At 50.2% G+C, this 20,840-nt stretch overlaps 2 protein-coding genes across 5 annotated transcripts in view; one reads left to right on the forward strand and one right to left on the reverse strand.

The window, feature by feature from the left end:
- The window catches only part of FBXO15 (F-box protein 15), a 108,191-nt gene extending 107,271 nt beyond the window's left edge, over positions 1-920 (reverse strand). Inside the window, exon 1 of one of the 2 annotated variants that reach the window (XM_042909947.1) lies at positions 853-920. The gene's annotated coding sequence lies outside the window, so the exon portion shown is untranslated. Of the gene's footprint in view, positions 1-295; positions 623-852 lie in introns of those variants that run through there. The other variant, XM_042909946.1, reaches the window with a different exon arrangement.
- Positions 13-18,964, forward strand: TIMM21 (translocase of inner mitochondrial membrane 21). Of its 3 annotated transcripts, XR_006195118.1 has the most exons (9): positions 13-111; positions 648-1,139; positions 6,987-7,049; positions 7,145-7,242; positions 9,019-9,092; positions 9,178-9,283; positions 9,389-9,502; positions 10,055-10,326; positions 17,263-18,964. XR_006195118.1 is itself a non-coding variant. In XM_042909956.1 (8 exons), the coding sequence occupies exons 2-7, from the start codon at positions 842-844 to the stop codon at positions 9,482-9,484; spliced, it is 735 nt and encodes a 244-aa protein (XP_042765890.1). In that variant the 5' UTR covers positions 13-111; positions 648-841; the 3' UTR covers positions 9,485-9,502; positions 10,055-10,554. The 3 variants fall into 3 exon arrangements, 2 of the variants coding, with proteins under 2 accessions (XP_042765890.1, XP_042765889.1); XM_042909956.1 differs by lacking the exon at positions 17,263-18,964 and having other exon boundaries at positions 10,055-10,554; XM_042909955.1 differs by lacking the exons at positions 10,055-10,326; positions 17,263-18,964 and having other exon boundaries at positions 14-111; positions 9,389-9,815.
- Positions 18,965-20,840: the final 1,876 nt, after the last annotated feature.

Consider the following 20,840-nt stretch of genomic DNA (forward strand, 5'->3'; position numbering starts at 1 on the left):
CTCCGCCGCGCGTGCGCAGGGACGGTTGGCGGTACGGGCTTTACGCCGGATCCCGGAGCCGTTCTAGAAATTTCTGGGGCCCTGCTTCTTCCCACACCCGATGGCCTGATGGTGAGGACGCTGCGCGGCAAGCGGCCTTTGAGTTTCGGGCACTGGCGTTGGGCACTGCGGCGGCCGGGTCCCTCCCCACCTGCTGGGTCTGGGGAAATTTATGCTTCCTGTCTGGTTTCCTTGGTTAGAAACTCAAACGCAAAGGCTAAGGAACGGCAAGGCCACGGTCAGACTGAGAATTTACCAGTTTACACGGTTCTCTCTAGAGAGTTGCAAGAACACCCAGTTTGTAATCACTAATTTCTTTCTTGGCACTTGTACGAACCGCCCCGCCCACCCCTACCGTCCCAAATACGAGCAGCGCATGCGCAGGGAACTCTGGGAGGGGGCGAAAAGGCCGGCACTGGCTCTGGCCGCCTTGCACTGTGGGAGTTGTAGTCCTGGCGCCTTTCCCCCTTGCGGTAACTCGGTGAGGAGTGAGGTCTTCGGACTACTATTCCCAGGACTCCCCGAGGTTTCCCAGCTTACTTTGCAAAGGCATGGCGGGTAGAGTGTGGCTGTCAGTATGGAAGGTAATTAAAGTGTTTTAATTCCAGCAAAAAGAGCACCGACGAGAAGAGGAGGTGGACGCAACTTCTTTTGGGAGCTAACGTTTTTGCCGAACACGCCATGCAGAATTAGCGGTGTGACTGTGTAGACCTGAGTACACTCCGGCGGGGTGTGTATTGTGCGGTGAAACTTTGCTGTTCGTAGTTGTCACCTTTCCAAAGCGGAGCGGTTTTCTGTGAACATGATTTGTACCTTTTTACGAGCTGTACAGTGTGCGGAGAAGCTGCGCAGGTCCTCCGGGAAGCGGCTGTTTCTGCCACACTTAGTGCTTAACAAAGCTTGCTTGAAGACTGCGCCCACTTTGAGCTGGGGTCTGCGAGAGCCAAAGAAAACGGTGCGCCCTAAATGTGCCCCTGACGTCACCCAGAAAACCATCTGGACGCAGGGGCAGAGCCCCCCGAGCGCAAAAGAGGACAGCAGCAAGCAGGTGTCTGTGCACAGAGAGACCGGGGAGACCATCATCTCAACGTCACAGAAAGGTAACAGCAATGGTCGGTCTTTCAACTCACGAGCCGAGAGCCAGCAGTGTCTTTTTGCGCGAATTCGGTGCCAAAGCTAGAAGAACAGTTCGCACGAATTAAAGGCTAGAGCCTTCAACACAGTTGAGAATTTGAGAATATAGGTCTACAATTTTCTTCACAGACTTGAACTCAGATTTGCAAGTTGGTTTTGACATAACTTTGTTGAATTATGGCTAAAAATTTTCAGCTTTTATTAGTTTTAGTGTGGAGCTGTAAAACTTAACCATTGTTGGGTGTAAGTAAGTAGATTTCACAGATGTCGTTTCATCTCACTTGAGTGTCCTATTCGCTCCTTCAGACAAACATTAGCTCTTCATGTATGAGGCGCACTTCCTCAATTTCCACGACTGGAAGTTAAAACCAAAGTTTCCTCATCTTAATTGTGTGATACCCAGGTCCGTGCTCTTTAGAAAAGCCATTCACAAGTATTTCCTGAGCTTCCGTTTTCCATGCTTAACACTTGAGTGGATGCTCACGGGTGTGCCAGGAACTCCTCTACACAAATAGGTCAGCACTTAATGAGGAAGAGAATGGATAAAAACAGTGAAAACAGTAATTGTGCCACAAAGAGAGTACCTGGGAGGATATGATACAGAGTAATTGGGTAGAAAAAATAAAGGAGCTACTACTGAGTCATAATCCATAGGGCTTGGCTCACGTAGGTCAACTCAACACTGCCCTTGAATGCCTGCTGTGCCCAGATACTGAGTTAGACTCTTTCTGCTACAGAGTTAAACATGTTCAAAACATCATTTACCAGCAGGTGACATGGGAAGTAATAGGACGTATTTAATAGGAAAGGCGAAATGTAATTCTGCCAGGGAAAGTCAGAGAAGTTTTCACAGATGAGGTAATGAATTTAATTTTTATTTCTTCATTTTACAAGTAATTTGTAGAAAAAATAAGTAGGAACCAAAGAGGAAGTAGGAAGGCTGATCGATCGATGTCCTTCAGACGCCCATGATCGTACCATGCAAACATGACTACTGTTAATATTTATGTCATTTCGATGCATATGCTTTTTAACAACATTAACAGAAAAACTTAACTGGATCCTACCCGTTGTTTTGCAGTCTGCTGAATATGTAAAACAGGTAAGCATTCCTTCATAATAGCCTGAACAGGGTTGTGAGGGGTGATTAAAAGTTGAGCATGAAGGAACAGCCCGCATGCAGAGGACAAAGGCATAGAACTGTTCCAGCAGCATGTGTCAGGTCGTCTGGCTCCAGCGACAGTACTGCTTACACTGCAGTTGGGTCCTGCTGCAGAGTCCGGTCCTGATCTGGACCCCGTTCAAAGGTGACAGTCTTCCTGATGACTCAGTGAATGAGTGGGAGCAGCGTTCCCAAACGCAGAATGTGCTGCACCTAGAGTCCAAAGGGACCTGTCACACGTTGTGGTAGGACATACGGGATGCAGTGGTTTATTTGGGATAGGGGGTCTCAACATGCCCCACAGAGTGAACCCCTAAGACTTTTGTTTGTGTGGTTGGTGAGCCCTGGATCTATTTTTGAGGCTAATCCCCCCACACACACATAGTACATGTGTTTTCAAGCTTCGCAACACACGTCCCCGTATTACTTTTGTCTCTAATAGAACGGCATAGACAGAATGGATAAATATGATGTTATGCAGAATGTCCAAACAGCATTGTCCAAATAAAACTTTATGCAGTGATGGAAATATTCCAGATGTATGCTGTCTCAGTATGGTGGCCAGCAGCCACACGTGGCTATTCAGCACTTAAAATGTCGTTAGTGTGATTGAAGAACTGAATGTTTATTTAAGTTAACTTGATTTTAAAATTAAACTCAAATAGCCATGTGTGGTGTGTGGTTACTGTACAGGACAGCCAAAATCCAGAAGGTCCAGAGCCCTTAAAACTACACTATAACAGAGTAAGAGACCTAACAAATCCTAGGCAAGACCGTACATATACATGTTATTACCTGTTTCGTGTTATTGCAGACTGCTACCGCTGCTTCCTCTCAGTAGAGTTGGAAACGAAGGCCTTCTCCAGATCAATGGCCAAAGCCATGAGTCTGTTAACGTGCTCCTGTAAGGTTACCATATCTGGCATTGCATCTGTATTGGGACGACTACGTGGTTGAATTTCTAGTGGGTCACTGTCCTACTCCAGGTTCTGCCTGATTTTTATAAGGGGCAGACTGGTAAGTTACATGGGAATATGTTGGTGACCACCGCCTTTGTATCTTTGGGTCTTCTTAAGGTAGCACTATGGCTGACGCTCCCCCATGGATGGAATACTGTTTTGGATTTACTGTCTCCGTCTGGGGAGGGCAGGGGGAGTGCAGTTTCAGAGGCTCCCATTCAGCTTTTCCCATTATGGTAGCTTTCAACCCACCCCCAGAGGAACCAAAGTAGGAATCGTTGTTGTCAGTTACGAGTATATCCATTCAGTTTACACACTGGAAATAAATGATAACCAAACAAATCTGTGGGCCCAGCTCTGAGCCTATTACAAGTCACACTCCACATTACATGGCCACTACGTAAACCTAAAAGAGGCGCCATGTGACTTTGGGTCCAGGGGCGTCACTGTCATCTCAGACTCTGTCCAACAGACCCTGAAATGTTTGGGTGTTCCCCTTCTTCCAGTGTATGCTTACCAAGTTGACGACTGTAGGGCTCTTTGGTGAAGGCCCAGGGAATCCTATGTATGTGGTCAGGTCCCTCCTAGTGGGAGTCTGGGTAAGTTTCAGGTGCTCAGGTCCAGAAACTGAGCCAGTCCTCATGACTTTGCGTTGGGGCATCTGCCTTCAGCTTCCTGGTCACCCATAATTAATTCCTTAGCATTGTGCAGATTGATGTCCTTGTCAGCTGCCCGTCAGTCTTGCCCTTGGGAACACCACGTTGCAGTGGCATCACCAGGTCGGACACCCCTGGCTGCCACCCCACCCTTGCCATTCATTGTGGTGGTGGCACCCACCTGGCTTCTGATGGTTCAAGTGTCACGGTCAACCATCAGGATACCCTGTTCTGTGTCCCCAGGTCCTCTGACAGGACAGTCGGCTGGTGGGTTTCAGCCTTTATTATACCCATCCTAGCATGCCCGTTCTCTGAGCCTTTTCATCCTTTCCTCCACAATTTGTCATTTCACCTCACTTAGCGTGGACTATCCTCTCTCCATGTTTTCAAGAGCGTAGAACCTAACTGCATCAGCTTCCGGGGTGCTTGCCAAACTTCAGTTCGTGACCACAGGAGAGTGTTCCCGTGTTGATCAACTCTCACTAGTCTGTTCTGTGTCCCTTCATACTGGCCTCAGGACCCCATCACCTGTGTGCTCTTAGCACCTGCCGGTGGGGCCTCCAGCTCCCTCTGGTCATGGTCCTTTCCTCCTTCCTCCCAGTTATGCCGTAACGTGGCCAGAGCACATGTCTTGCTAAATGGAAGCCCCCACCTACTTTTAAAGGAGGAGAAAGAGCTGATGCTTCAAGGCCAAAGGGTTCAGGAGATCCTGAGGACTCAGGATTTTTAAGTGCATCGGCCTAGATGTCCCCACACCAAGCCTCAGCTCCTCTTTCCTCCCACATCAGAACCCAGGACTCAGCATGAAGACCTGTTGGGGTTGAGAGTCCAGCCTCTCTGCTGCCCTTTATGCCCTGGGCCTCGCAGCTTCTCTGCCCAACAGAGGGGCATCGTTTTGCTCCCCAGAAGGCCTCTGTCTTTTTGGCACTTCATCTTCATCGGTAATTATTCTCATCTTCTCTCTTCATCCAGTGCATTGGTGGTCCCCCGACCACAGCCATCCAGTCTGAGTTCATAAGATTGCTTGTTCCCAAAATGTGGCACCAATCCGCATTCTCTTCTACCAGTACCACATCCCAGGTCACCGTTGGGGACAGCTGCAAGCACACCAGCAGCGCATGCGGTCCTGTCGGCTGTGCTCTGCCACCAGGGACGGGGGCCTCGATGCGGCCAGCGGCCACTGGTCCAGCTCCGAAGTCCCAGTTCAGAGCTACTTTCTGGGATCGCTCCTGGTAGCAGGTGCTGTAGGTGGGATTTGCATACAGGAGGCTTGTTGGGAGTGCTCCGAGAACACATCTGTGAAGGTATGAGAAGCAGGATGACCCAGAGGGACAAGTTGGGTCACACATTTGCCTATTCCCCGGGGCGCCCTGCGACTGGACTGGCACATCACAGTCCTTCCCTCCTCAGGCAATGGGGGCTGCACCTTTTACTTCAGCACCAGCCAAGCATCGGTGTGAGAACGGCCCTGACCCTGGTGAGAGGGTGCCCTCCAGATGAAGGAATTGCCTAGTGGGGAGCTCGGCTGGGGGAATCCGGAGCCTCAGTCCTGAGGGGAGGATCAGGGTGGTTCACCACAGCACCCACTACAGGAGGGGTAGAGAATCGCAGGAAGGTGGGCAAGGAGCAGCTTGTGTTGAAGACGACTGTGAAATGATGCTGAAACAGACTTGGAAAATGTGTAGACTGTGGATAATAGCTTTGCACACGGTAGACCCACAACAGATGTTTGTGGCTGCATCAATAGAGAAGATGGCCTTCTAGGTGCCCTGAGCAAGACTGGTGTAAGTGTTGGATGGGCAGTCAGGATTCAGGTGTTGGGGCCAGAGGCCTGATCTGGGAACAGGGACTAATACGACAACTTACAGTATAGCCATGAGTATGTCCTCAACTTGGGGCTGGCACACACCTGGCAGTTAATATTTGTTAAGTATCTTGTGACCTTAATAAAATGAGAAGTTCTCACTGTCGGCCTCTCTGCGCCCGAGGACATGGACTGTGGGCTGACAGCGATTGTGGGGATCAAGCCGTGACTTAGGTTTGGGCCGATGCAGTCTTTTTATTTTTTGAATCCCCTCTTTGTGGTTAGGAACCTGTACCGGAGGAGTTGAGGATTACTCTTTGCTAGAGTGCTCTTAAATAAGTTTCATTTTGTGGAAGTAATGGAAGCTCAGTGTACAGAAGGGGAACGTGGAGAAAACAATAGCAACAACCACTGTTAACATTTTGTTTTTCTGAAAAGTCTGTAAATTTATATTCCAGAAGTCTGTGTTCTTACTGCGGCCAATAAATTAACCTATAGATAGAACATCGGGCCGTGAGTCACGTTTTCAGCACCAGAGAAGAAGGTGCATTTGTGACTGTGATGGTAAAACAGCTCAAACGTGTAGATCCTTCCATCAGCGCATGCAAATACGTGCACGTGTGTGCCGCGTCCCATGGGGACACCTTGGATTCGTTTCGCTCTCGGAGCTTCCGTTTAGTCCACACACTCATCTTTATCAGCGTTGAAAACACAAAGTGCAGTATCTGTGCAGATTCCCCATTTTCTAAGTCATTTGATTCACAAATCTGTGTGGCTGGGCGAGTTCCTGTTGCAAATCCCGTTCTGTGTTTAACGTGCGCGGCCAGGGGAGGAGGTGGCCCGCCCACTGGGCGGGAACGTGGCCGTGAAGAGCCAAGACCAAGTTTGAGCCCTTGGACCGCGGCCCACAAGGCGGACACTTGCCTTGGTCTGCGAACAGCACAACGTGTCCAGGGCTGCCTAACCTGTTCCAGCCGAGGGCCTGGATCACTTGGGAAAGTGTTTTCATCCTGGAAAGTAAGGACATATTAAATTTTATAATGAAACAAATGCAATAAAAGTACAGATTCCTGGGCCCAGAATTCTGCCGAGGTTCTTTTGAAAACTTTGCTCAGGTGGTTCGGCTTCCCAGAACACAGGCAGGGGTCCCGCGTGTCGGCTCACCCCCCGAAAGCGCTGGAGCAGGAGCTCGCAGGGCGCATGCGTAACTGGGCGGTGCTTTCTCGTTACAGTGAAGGAAGCTGGGAGAGATTTTACCTACCTGGTGGTGGTTCTTATTGGAATCGGCATCACAGGTCAGACACAGCAAGTAGAACACCCCCAAAATCGTTATGACTCCTCCTTCGTCTTGCTCTTGCTTTGCCTGATCTCCTTTCTCTACAATTTTCAGGTGGCCTGTTTTACACAATTTTCAGAGAACTGTTTTCTTCGTCCAGTCCTAATAAGATCTATGGGAAAGCCTTAGAAAAATGCAGATCGCATCCAGAGGTGAGTCCTCGGGATGGAGCTACACATGCTCTGAGGATCCTGAGAAAACGTCGGTCGGTGGAAGTGGGTGGAACCCACTTTGGTTCTGAGGCTAGTGGTGGTTGTGTGATAACAAAGGCATAATGGTTGGATTGTGATTGTTTTTAGCTCTCTGTTCCATACTGGACATGCTTCAAGACCCCCGTCGCCCAAAGGCCTGTAGGGGTGGTTTCATCCTAATTATGCAAGAGAGGCACTTCTCTAGTTGCTGTAGACATTAAGTGCTTAGACCTTTAAACTCATGTGACGTTTCTAGTCTTTTAAAAAGCCTGATTCACAACCTCCTGATCCTAAGAATTATTGACCCTTGGGCACATTAGACACCAGGCACTAGGCTCAGCGCGTCTTTCTTGGATCTCACAAAAACCATGTGTGTTAGATAGTATTCTGCTGTTTGCAGAAGGGGAGACCCACACTTCGGAGATCAGGTAGCCCCACTGAGATCGCTGAGCGGGAAGTGGGCCGGTCAGGACCTGAGCCCAAGTTTATCTGACTCCAAAGCCTGTGCACTTAAGCACAGCCTGTAAAGCGTTCCTGGAGGCGGCCGACATGTGGAAAAGTTGCCTCGATTCTGTTACGGGTCCTGTCCAGAAAGAGGGCTTTCTGTGATGCTTTCCAGTCACAGATAGAAAGCCTGTGAGGTGCCCGATTTCCTACCCCCCTGGACGGAAAGCTTCAGCACTGAAAAATACTGCTCGCTGAAATCTTAGTCCTCGTCCTGGGAAGGAAGATGGCAGATGGCACCATAACCACCGGGGCGGTTTTGTGCACAGACCCGGGAGTGATGCCCGAGAGAGACCACGCACTGCCCAGGGAGGGGACACATGTGAAGCCACCCTGACCGGTTTCCCTGGGGCCCCCACTCCGCTCGCTCCACCGGTTTTCCAGTCCTGTCAGGGAGAAGACCTCAGGCTAACGGTCTCCGGCATCTTTCTCTTAAATCTGTGGATTTCTTGTAGTTGGACTCTGGGCCTGTGAGAACGGTGGAGGAGGAGGCAGGGAGACCCAGCGCTGAGTAAGTGGAAAAGCAGCAGGGAGTACACAAGGTTCCAGTTCTAGTTCTTTTTCTGGAAAGGCTCCAAAGTATTTGCTCCTTAAATTCAGGAAAAACTACGTTTCCATGTGACTGTGAGTTTTCCCTTCGGAATCACTTTCATGCCTCTGGGTCTGGTTTGTTGTAAACAGATCGTTGTTAGGGTTTCCCCTGCTCTCCTCAAGTGAGGAGGCAGCTACCATTTCGTAAACACCAGAATCCTTTGGATTTTTCTCAGAACAGCTGTTCACGTAGGCCTTTGTCAAAAGCAAAGTGGTGAAGCGAACGTCCACGTAGCTGCCGAAACCTGTACTTGTTTTCTTTCACTGTGTTTAGTGACTCAAGAAGTGTTTTGTTCTTGTAGCTTTTAGCATTAGACCCCGTTAGATAAATTTCACTAAAAGCGTCCAACCATTTGAACACTTCGTGGTGTTTGGATTTTCTGCGGGAAGAAAGAACAATGTGGCTTCGGCCTCCACTGCTCTGCAAGTACAGGTCACATGGTGAAGTCCCGTTTCCCTCTCTTTGTGGGAGGGTTTTGCGTAATCTCGTTTTTTCCCGTGTTCTCGTTGGAGTTGTCATTTCGAAAGGGTCGCAGGTTTAAAGATTTTTTTTTTTTTCGCAAAACTGACTTGATTTGTCAAAAACTGTTTCCCTGGGAAGCTTACAAGAAGGCACCCTTACAGAGCCGGTGTGTCCCACAGGTGATCAGTGTCTTCGGTGAGCCGGTGAAGGGCTACGGGGAGGCGACCCGCCGCGGGCGAAGGCAGCACGTCAGGTACCGCCGGTCGCCTGTATGGGCAGAGCTCGGGTGAGTTCCAGATGCAGGCCATTCAGGACGCGCTCTTTCATTTTCCCGGCAGTTTCATTGAGTACGTCAAGGATGGGCTGAAACACATGCGTGTGAAGTTCTACATCCAGGGCTCCGAGCCTGGGAAGCAAGGAACAGTGCATCTCGAAGTGAAAGAGGTGTGGGGACCACGGCGGGGACTGTGTGGGGACTCAGGGCTCGGATGCAGCGGGACGTAGGCGCTGGGGAGAGAAGTAACACCTGGAAATATGTTTGTTTTTCAGAACCCAGAAAGTGGCGAATATGAATTTCGATACATATTTGTTGAACTCGAGTCCTTCCCTGGAAGAACTATTGTCATCGAAGACAATCGATCCTGAGGGCATCGCGGGACTCAGGCACGCGCGGCTTCCGGGGGGGGCGGGATGTGGAACCCCACACACCCGCAGGCTGGTCTCCCCACTCTCCTCCCGAGTCTGCAGAGTAAGACAGGAAAGAACACACGGCTCATAAAAGTGAGTGTAAGGGTAGTAATTGCATTTAGACACACTGAAGTGGCGATTTTCCTGTAGACGGCAAAATCATGAAATGGAATGTATTTTACATTCTCTCTGAATCGATCGTGGACAGTGTTTCTGCTCTAGTGAAGATCATCTTTCACGATAAGAGATTTTTGTTATTAAACGCTTTATACCATGTAAATGAGGAAAACGAGTTCGGTATTTTATGCTTTTATGTTGCGTAACTATATAAAATCTGTGAAAAGGAACAAAAAGATGTCAGAAGTAGCTTCCTTCCATACACTTTGGAATCTTGAACACGTGAAAGCGTTTGAGGACTGAAGGCAGTTCAGCTCACAGATGCACGAGGTACCCTCTCCAGGATTGCTGTGGAAAGGCTGCACACGCGGCATGGCTTGTAGTAACCTAGTATATGCTGTGCTTCCTCAGCGAGCTGGAACACGGTGTATGCAGTGGGAGGAGCCCACGCCCGCAGACCTGGGGGACTGGCCCTCACCAGGTGCGTGGGCCTGTGCAGATGGCACAGCCACGTCAGATCCCACCGTCCTGGCTGGTAGGACGACCGAAGGAGAGGCAGGTGCAGGCACCCGACCACAGATGGCATCATGGAGTGTCCCCACGCCCTTCAGAACATGCACACCTCTTAAATGCCTGAGGAGCGTGGAGACCAATGAGCAAGCGTGTGTGGAATGCCTTTCTGGGTGATGACGGTTCTGTTTTTTCTGCAGTATATATACGGGCGATCTGGAGACATACTTAGGGGGTAGGAGGGCAGGACTTTGCCAGCAAGTGGGTGAAGAGAGCGTTGTCCAGAGTAGCCCTCCGGTCTGCCTGGAGTGAGCACGGGAAGAATTCGGGGAGGGGGTGCACGATAGGAAGTTCCACATCGAGCTTGATGAGCACCTGAGGCAGCCAGGTGGCAGGTCTGGAAGCAACGGAACATTTAGGTCTAATGCTCAGGACACTGTCCCGCCTACAGAAGGAACTCGAAAGCCCCGAGGGACGAAGCAGCTGAGGCCGATGGGGTGAGGGGGCTGTGTAGGGGGGCATGCGGGGGCAAGGGGAGGGCGCGCCACCCCACACCCCTGGTTCCCTAGAATTCTTGACAGACACTGCCAAAAGGATTTCTGTTTCTGCTTGGAACTTTGAACTTGTTTCATCCTATTTTTCTTGCACTGTTAAAGATGAAAGAAATCTGGGGACCTAGAAAAGGAAGCCAGCGAGGAAACTGTGAAGTGCAGGGAAGAAAAGGGACAAGGATAGAGCAAGGTCCCTGGGGCTGGATTCAGAGCAGAAAAGGAGGGAGGCAGGACGGCAGCCCAGGCAGGGAAGTGTGTGCGGGGGGAAAAGGTCAGAGTGTCCCCAGCTGGTCAGCCCAAGTCTGCCAGCAGTTGTCAAAATGCTCAGAGTGGGGTAGGGGGTGAAGGTCTGGAATAGCAATCGGAGGACAGGAGAGGGGACTGGGCAGGGGGTGGTGGCCAAGGTGAGACCAGACCCAGAAAGTGTGTAAGATGGTCCCCTGCACACACGTGCGATCCGCCAGCTTGGGAACGGACAAGGCCAAGAGCTGGATGCACTAGTATGAGGCCGCTGGGCCACCCGACGAGTGTGAGCCTCACAGGCCATCAGGGAAGCCTTGTCCGCCCAGATGGCAGCTCTCACCGGAAAGCTGCAGTGAGTGACTTCGTGTGGCTTCCGTGCAGCCACGGACCCAGATGGACCACACATGTGGAAGCCGGTCCTCCACCAGGAAGGATCCGTGTTCATCCAACAGCTCTGGGGCGCCTGGTACCCAGGTGGGAAGACGGAGTGGGATCTCTGCCTCACACCACACAGGCAGCCGATTGGGTAGGTTAACACCTTGCAACTTAGATGGTCCTTGTGACATTTTTGGACAGGATTTCGCAAGACACAAAATTAGAAACCATGATGGAAAAGGGTGATTTTAAGATGAAGAACTTAATCAGAAAAAAAGCCACTAAGGAGAAAACGTTCTGGCACACATAGCAAAGAAAGCATTACTTTCCAGAACATACTAAGATCTGCCAGCCAGCCAGCGAGCAAGCGAAAAGCAGCAAGCGAGTGCCAAAGCGGGCAGAAGCCCAGGAAGGTTCTCAGCACACAGGAGAACACATCAAGCTAATGAAATTCTGAGAATCTTCCGGCCTCGCTGAAGAACGTGCAGTGTGGATTACTGGTTTCCATCTGCCAGATTGGTGAAAGAAGGTGAATGGAGCCAGGGAGCTCTTCTCCGCCGCTGGGACAGCATCCAACAGCACTTGCTGGGCAGCCTGTGGGCCTTTGGAGGCAATTAGGCCGTGAGGGTGGGTCCCCAGGGATGGGATTAGACCCCTCTTATAAGAGACCCCAGACAGCTTCCTAGACCCGTCCACCGTCCACCACGTGAGGACAGAGAGAAGTCTGCCCCTCCCTGGGCCCCACAGGCCCCCTGATCCCGCACCTCCAGCCTGCAGGAAGGTGAGCAGTAAACCTGTCTGTCTGTGGCCTTTTGTTAGAGCAGCCCGGACGGACTGACAACTCGGCACCGTGTGAGCACAGGTCGCAGTGCCGTGCGAAGCGGAGACGATGAGGAAAAGGAACCAATGCCAGCCACATACATCAGCACGCTGAAATCTCACAAATACTTTGTGCAAAGAAGGTGAGTTGCAAGGTAATACGTGCTTGTGACACCATGTTTAGGAAGCCCAGAAAGACACAAAAGTGAATAAAATACTGCTTGGAGATGCGTACCTCTGCGACAGACTCCGTGAAGGAGTGCGGGGGAAGACCAGCCCACTTCTGGGGAAATGGTACCTCGGGCAGGAGGGGAGCTACGTGGGCTTGGTCGCGGACACGATCTCAGGCCGGGGACGGGGACAGGGCTGGCCACCTGCCACCACACATGGGCAAATTTATGCAGAAGTCAGCGAAGCTTAATTAAGTGCAGGGTCCCTCACTGCCACAGACCCCAAAGCCCAGTGCTGCACTGGGTATTATCCCCTTTCTTACAGAAAACTCCGAAAACTGCCAAGGACTTGGGGCCCTCAGGGTTCGGACTCACCCCTACCTGAAATGATGTGTCCGGCGTTTCAGGATGGAAACGTGAGAGCACTTCCCCCACCAGGCTCGTGTTCCAGGCCGAAGTGGGTCCTTCAGCCTTGTCTCAGATTTGACTTCCCCTGTTACACCGAATGCTGGGGTCTCTCCAGACTCCCTGTGCTAACGGATACACCCAAGCCCGTAATACCTTTGTATTTGTTTCCTTCACTTATTTTCTCCGTATCCTAAGCTGTATCTGATTTTACAATTTTGGCTACACATCTGTTTTTCCTCCTTAGTGTTTAATCCATCCCTACCCCCTGCCCATGGTAGGTGCTCCGAGGGGCTGTCAGCATCCTCTCCTAAGTCACCGGCTCTGCCCATCTCCCCTCCTCGATGCTCAAGCAGTGAGGCTTTCTAAAACCGGATCTGATTGCGCTCTGGCCCTGCCCACACCCTTCAGGGATCAGGCTGAGTCTCCTTTGCAAAGCCCTCATGATGAAATCTGGCCCCCGTGCTGTGCCCGAGTCTCCCCAGCTCCCTACATGGGTTCCCCCGCCCCCAGCATGGGTCCAGCCACCCTGTTCAGGCCGCCCTCCACGGGCTCACTTCTTTATATCCTCATTTCAAACACGTCACTGATGGGTTCTTTTAAGACTTGTTTGTATTTTGCTGGTAAACATTGTCGGCTACTTGGAATTTTCTTAACACTGGGCCACGTGCACATTCCTCTCTTACCAAAGCAGTTACGGAGGCTACACTTTAACTGGGTAAGACATCTCCTTCCCTCAGTAGCGTTTTCAGACACCATCTACAGAATTCCATAAAGTTCCACACAAACCTTGGGGACACAATGCATATTTTATGTCCGCCCCTTAGCAGTGCCAAAAAAGCCAAACCCCCCAGATTCGCAGGCCGTATGTCTGCGTAGCCGAAAGTACCCCTTACCTGCATGATCTCACTGGGGCCGCACAGCCACGTGGGCTGACCAGGGGCTCCCATTTAACTGATGGGCGGTGTGGGGCCTCATTAGTCCCAGGAACCAGAAACAGGAATTCTCACTCAGGCATTCAGTCTTTTAGGGCCTCCTGGGTGCACCTGTGTGGCACAAGGGGGAGGGGCTGCTACCCACGAGGGGTATGGAAGCCACGTCCTGTGATTCCCACCGGGTCCACCTCCCAGCGCTCGCCATAGCACAGACGCGACAGAGACTAGATGCCAAAAAACAGGAGTCGGTGGCAGACTGAGGGAGAACCACTAAGGAAATAACGCTTTCCTTCCCGCTCGAGGTGATCACCGTGAAACCGGTCAACCCTGGGCCCCTCGAGTGTGAGACGTCATGACGAAGCCTCGGCGGCAGGGGCCTGAAGCCCGGGGCCGCCGTGCTCCCTCCCACGGACACCCAGGGCGGCTGAGTCCTCGACACCACACGTTCAAGGCTGAACCGAGCAACCCAAGATCCTTAACTTAATCACATCTTTTGCCTTACAAGATGATATGCACTTGAGATCCGAACGCGGACATAGCTTTTGGGACCCACCATTCTGGGGGCAACCGAAAGCGTCGGCTAAAGCCATCTGCTTTGTGTGACCTCACAGCCAGGGAAGTGAACCCTGGGTGTTTATTTCTTCACGTTGCCTTTCGTGCGTCTTCACCTCGCTACAGCCTTGTTTGCTCCTCTCTCAAATTAGGGCAATGCTCCCACCTACGGTTTTTGTAGGGATTCTGTGAGGCGGTGTGGAAGGTGTTTCAACAATATTGCAGCTACCGGTGAAAGAGCAGACCTAGGCCGGCTGACTAGTGACTATGTCCCCGACATGGCTGCAGAAAGAAGTTCCTGCTCAAACCTCAGAACACGCCTCCTCCCCTTAAGTAACTTACCGATTGATGCATTCTCCCGAAGTCTGAGGTGGGAGGAAGGGAGTGTGAGAGGCATGGAAAGTGTGTGTAGAAGAGGGAGGGCTTCTCTCAGGTAGGGGCCAGAGGCAGGAGCCCTCAATCCTGCCCAGGCTTAGAATGACCTGGGAGCATTTTACCCCTCCCCAAACCAATTAATCAGAGTCTCTGGGGGTGGTGTTTGGTGCTAGGTATTCATAGAGCACACCAAGGCTCACAGCCAATGGTTCATAGGTGACCAGTGAGAAACGTTCTGTATACACTGAGGCCAAGCATGTTAGAGATCCTCAGACACAGTGGTTCTTAAAGTTCAGGTGCATCAGAATCTCCTGGAAGACTTGTTCAAACACAGATCGCTGAGCCCCACCCCTAGAGTTTCTGATTTAGTAGGTCTGTGACCACCAGGCCCAACATTTGCATTTTTAACAAGATCCAGGTGATGCTGATAATTGCTGATCTGGGACCACACCTTGGCAGCCATTGTTCTATCCTTCCCCAGCCTATCGGCTGAGGCCACGACCCTTCCCCAGCCAATCGGCTGAGGCCACGACCCTTCCCCAGCCAATCGGCTGAGGCCACGACCCTTCCCCAGCCAATCGGCTGAGGCCACGACCCTTCCCCAGCCAATCGGCTGAGGCCACGACCCTTCCCCAGCCAATCGGCTAAGGCCATGATCCCTATAAAACCTTTGTGCTTTTGAAACTCTCTCTCCCCGGCATCTCACTGCTGCGTGGGTGCAGGTAGGGGATTGGAGCTCGAGCTAGCTCAAATAAAGGCTCTTTTGCTTTTGCATCAGACTCGGCTCCCTGGTGGTCTTTGGGGATCACGAATTCTGGGCATAACACGGGTGTGCCTCCGGTCTTCCCTTCAGACTGCAGTTAAAGAAGGCACCGTTTCCGTTTTTGGATGTCCAGTTCTTGGACTGTTTGGAAAGAATAGGTTCTCGAAAAATGTTTGTTAAATCCAAGCCTCAGAAACATGTAGTTCTAATGCATAGGCAGCACATCACTTAGAAGGTGACTGAAAAAGCCGCAGAATTTCTGGTATGCTAACGGTAAGAAACAGAATCTGCGGGTGTAGCCCCCTCGTGTCCCAAAGCAGCCCTGCATCAGTGAAACAAAATAACAACTGAAGTAACATTTACCTAGATGCCTCTGGAAGGTTGACATACCTCCAGGAGCAGGGTCGGCAGAAGGAAAACACACCGCTCTTCAGGGTTGTGCACACACACACACACACACGTATGTGGCAGCAAAAAATGGTTTATGGAGCAACCAACTGGCAAGACCACGTCGTAACATGACAACAAAAATGCAAAGAAAAGCAAGTAACATTCTTATTAAATAGTTACTAGAATCACAGTAGGTGGCCGCATGCACATCTATTGATTTGACTGGAGACAGCGCCGTTCTTTTAGGCAAGAGTACTTTCACGATAAAACATTTCTTTGGCTGCAAACGCTGTGACCATTTACTTGGAAACTCCCGCGTGTGCGGCTCCGAACAAACACTTGCCTTCATCAGTTGCGGTGGATAGTGTGCGGGTGTCCACTGACCATCCAGGGCGGCTTCCTGACCCCACCTGGGGTTTCCCCGTGTGCCATTTATGCTGCCAGCTCTCAGTCATTTATGTGTAGCTGCTAGGGAAGGTTCTGTCTTTGCTGAGGCCCCGTGTCCCCTTTTCCATCAATATCCTGTGTCCGGATTCCCCACCCAACCTAGAAAAATTTTAGGACTTCTCTGGTTGGTAATCATAATACCAAGATCTTTGATAAACTTTCCTCTCCCCTTATTCCCAGAATCTGTGGTGAGCTTTTATTAAAAAAAAAAAAAAAAAAAAAAAAAAAAAAAAACAGGTAAAAGAAATGCAAATAACTCATACACTGTTTAACATGTATTGATTTTATTTAATACTTTGAGATCTGAGGGATTAAAAAATAAAAAAGCCAAAAAGGCCACATTCATCAACTAGAGAACCCAGACTTCCTTCCTCGCCCTGGGCATCCCTCCCTGCCTCGACTGCACAGTTATTTGGCATGTGTTGTGGCATCGAGTCGCCGGAGGGGCCGCACGATGAGTGAAGAGAAGGATCAGAATCATTTTTGTCAATAATGATGCTCTAGTCCCAAGAGGGGTCTCATGGATGAGAACTCACTGTTTGTGTTCACTTACTATTCCCGCGACATGAGACTGCGGCCGTGGAATGTTCATGTATTTAGGCAAAATTGTCAGTCTCGTTTTGGAGAGGAGGAAATACTACCAACAAGTAAATGCTGAGTAAGGTGCAGGGCTTTCTGTCTATAGAGGAGACTCTCAAAGAATACATTGATTTCTCCATGAACCAAGCAGGACTCTTGTCTTTGGCACAGATGATGAAAATCAACTGTTTCTCCTGGAAGCTGCCGGCTGCTGTTGTAACGGACCGCCAGTCCGTTAGCCACAGTGCAGATAAAAATGATAAGCTTATTAAGCTACAGGTCACCATCATTGATATAAATTGAGATTTAGCCTATAGATACATGAAATGGACTGGATACGTAAAAACAATGTATGTCATTTCCGTTTCAAATAATATACAGACAGTAATAGGCTCATTGTTCATTTCGAAGCATTATAAAAATGTTCATTTCTGTCCTTATCAAATGCAATTGCATCATTATTTGTGTATTAATATTGACTTTATTTCTGATTTACTTAATCCAGGAATGCCAGTGCGTCGGCCAAGGACTTGTGCAGAAGCTTCTCGTTAATTGTTCCACCTGGAGGCTGTGTGAAGGGTTAGAGGATGTGGCCTAGGGAGCCAGTGCAGTGTGGCTTGATTGCATCCATCTTTGAAGTGTTCTTGATGTGGTTCCTGTGGCCGCAAGCCTGAGGCCACCTCTCCAGTGACCGCGGGCATGCCTCCTGTGCAAAGGGCACCTGCAGACTTCTTGAGTCTCGACGAGGGATTCGGGATCCCAGCGTGTGGGGAGCTCTGAACAGTAGTTAAACAGGAGCCAAATACCTCAGTATCTAGGTTGACTCCAAACGGATCTCCCGCCCCAGGGAAATAGCAGGATGTGATCGCTCCCGTTTAAAATCCATCAAGCCCCAGTTCGTCCATTTCCCCCTCTGTGTGTCCCCTTCTCTCCATCACTACCTGACTCTCCATCTCTTCTCTCTCATCTCCTACTTCCTCCTCTCCTTCCTCTGCCTTCTCGTCTTTTCCCTAGTCGCTCCCAAACAGACTGTGAAAAAGACTTGTGTCTACCCACATGCCCTCTTGACACACGTTTCTGTTCCTTCTTGTTGACTTAAACTAGGCAAGATCAATCTAGTGGGTCTCACCGGATCGGGAGAGGTGAGGACGCATCTGGCCGGTTGGAAGAAGCACAGAACTAGAACGGAGCCACTTCATGAAGTCAGTTGAGGGGTCCAGAGCATCCCATCGATCCTTGAAGGCTAACACCACGACCCCATCCCACTTGCAGACCAGCTCCTCAAATGTTTATTTTCTGTTTGCAGTGAGGAGATCCAGGGACTCGTCTACTTCTCTTAAAGAGAAGCAATGCAGCTTTGCCATCAAGTATTTCAGGGGAGGGTGGGCTTGAGGAAGGCTTCATGTTCCCATAGGCGGGACCAGGGGATGGAAAGAACAGACAAGGGCTTTGCACCGTCAGTGGGCTGGACCACAAGGCCCATGGAGGGAAGCAGCTGAAGGTGGGCGCAGGGATGTTTTCCTGGTCTCGAGAGAGGGTCACAGTCTGCACAAAGGAATGTCCAGCGGCACCCAGCTCATCTTCAGTCACTGCCTTGTCTCATCCCTTCCAAGGCCACCTCTCTGCCCATCTCCTCCCTCCTTCCTACCCTTTCCTTCCACAGCCTTAATCTTCCTGTTCTCTCTGCACCTGGCCCTCCTTCTGGCCTCGGGCTGTCCTGTCCTTTCTCCCCTCAGCCTTGTGCTCCCAAGTCTGCTCTCCCAGGTGCAACCCCCACCCCCATTGTCCCGCCCACCTCACCCCTACCTGGAAACCTGCAGCCCCTACTTGCATTCCCTCAGAAGCCTCCCACTCAGCCCATAAAGGCCTGGGGGTGGAGCACGGAAAAAAGGCGGGAAGGAAGGCTGCCGATGAGGCAAAGTATCTGCTCCTTGGCTATGGAGACTGTATGTCCTTCTCCAAGTAAAGGGTAGCCATTGAAAGTTTTTGAGAAAGAGACTTGTGTTGAAGAAGATTATTCTGGCAGCAAAGACTGGAATAAAGAGGGAAGACATGAAAAGTAGGGAGGCCCTTGCTCAGACACAATACAAGAGTCATGAGAGGCGATAGAAATGGGGAAACCAAGGCAGAAAGAGACCGGGGAGATATTAGGAAGTAGCATTTATAAGGATTGGAAACATACGCAGAGATTAGCCAAAGATGCTCCTATGGTAATATTTCTCAAAATTAGCTCTGTGGATTTTTATTAGATTTTCTACTTTATTTTAAAAAAGAGTTTTATGGTCAAGTAATTTTGAAAAATGCTGAATATATTTTAATTTTTAAACATAAGGTTACAATGACTTCTTGACTGCAGGACTTCTAAGGGCATTTATGTGGAAACTTATACTGGTCAGCATCTAAGGGAAAGTTAGAATGAAGACTGACAAATTTATTTGATGATAGAACCTCCCCCGACAGACACACATCCATAATATATACATGTTTACACTTCAAGGGACAGTCATAGAACACAGCCTGGAAAGTGTAACCTTAAAGTGTCTAATCTTATATTTGACGAGGAGGAGGATTCAAGGTGGATACAAAAGTTGTAACACAGAAGCGATACAAGGTTTGGGGAGTAAAATTATAAGTTCAGTTTGGGAAATTGAAATGCCACCAATACACAGATGTCCAACACTCAGCTGCAAATTCAGACCTCGGAAGGAAGGTTGGGGATAGAAACACAGCATTGGTACTCATCAGCATAGAGAAGGTTCTTTAAAGATGGAAAATTAAGGGGCGCCTGTGTGGCTCAGTTAAGCAACTGGCTTCGGCTCAGGTCAAGATCTCCCGGTTCGTGAGTTTGAGCCCTGCATCAGGCTCTCTGCTGTCAGCACAGAGCCCCCTTCATTCAGATCTTCTGTCCCTCCTCTCTCTGCCCCTCCCCTGCTTGCACTCTCTCTGTCTCTGTCAAAAAACAAAGAAACTTAAAAAAAAAAAAAAAAAAAAAAAAAAAAAAAAGATGGGAAAGTAAAGACCCAGAGGGAAAGGAGAGACCGAAAAGGGGAACGAATAAAAATACCTGAAGACACAATGGCCAAAAACAATTCTGAATGTAGTGAAAAGCATGAGCCCACAAATCCAAGAGGCTCAGGGAGAGAGAAAGACCGAGAAAACCACATGGGGTATGTCGGGTTCGAATCAATGGAAACCAAGTAAAGGGAACCGTTTAAAATAAAATAGGCAGAGAAAAGAAGACACATTACGTGAGGGGAACAAACAAAGCTAATGTGTGCTAACAGAAGTCATGGCAGTCTTTACTTCCGTGGGCTGGGAGAAACGACTGGAAAGGGGATTCAGAACATTCTGGGATGGAGGGAATAGGGTAATGATTGCACAGACACGTGCAACTGAAGAATTCTTACCTCTATGGGTCCCGTATGCAAATAACACTTCCATTTAAACAGAAAGGGGCAGGCAGAGGGAGAGAGGGCAGAAAAAAGGGGGTAAGCAACCTGGCCAGAGGGGGGAAGACCCAGGCTGCAGGGATAGGGTGAAAGCCCCAACAGGAACCCGCAGCTCTTAATGACAACTGTATACATTTAGCGTCCCCGCAGCGAGAGGCTCACACCTTCCTGCACATCGTGTCATGGCGGGGGGGTGGGGAGGGGGTGGCAGGGCTCAGGTCCACGTCAGGCCCCCCGAATCAGCATCCGAGGTGTGGCCTGGGCATCCCTGCTTTTAAACCCTCCAGGTGATTCAGTGTATCACAGGTGACGAGAATCTCTGAGTCTGACCAAGGACTCCGGTGGTACCTCTCAAAATTATCTCGTCATCAGAATAGATGGATCTCAGCACAACAGGGTGTCTCCCCCCAGTGGTCCTGGGTGGGGCACGCACGAGTCTCCTACAGCTGCTGAATCGAATGACCACAACGTGGCTTGCCAAAACAGAAATGGAGGCCAGAAATCTGAGATCAAGGCCAAGGCAGGGACACGCCTGGCAGGCTCTACAGGGAAAACCGTACCTTGTCTCTTTCCGCCGCTCATGGTGGCTGGTGTCCTTGGCTTCTGGCTGCCTCTCTCGGGTCTCTGCCTCCCT

This window comes from Panthera leo, chromosome D3, assembly GCF_018350215.1.
Source record: "Panthera leo isolate Ple1 chromosome D3, P.leo_Ple1_pat1.1, whole genome shotgun sequence".
In the NCBI taxonomy this organism is placed as follows: Eukaryota; Metazoa; Chordata; class Mammalia; order Carnivora; family Felidae; genus Panthera; species Panthera leo.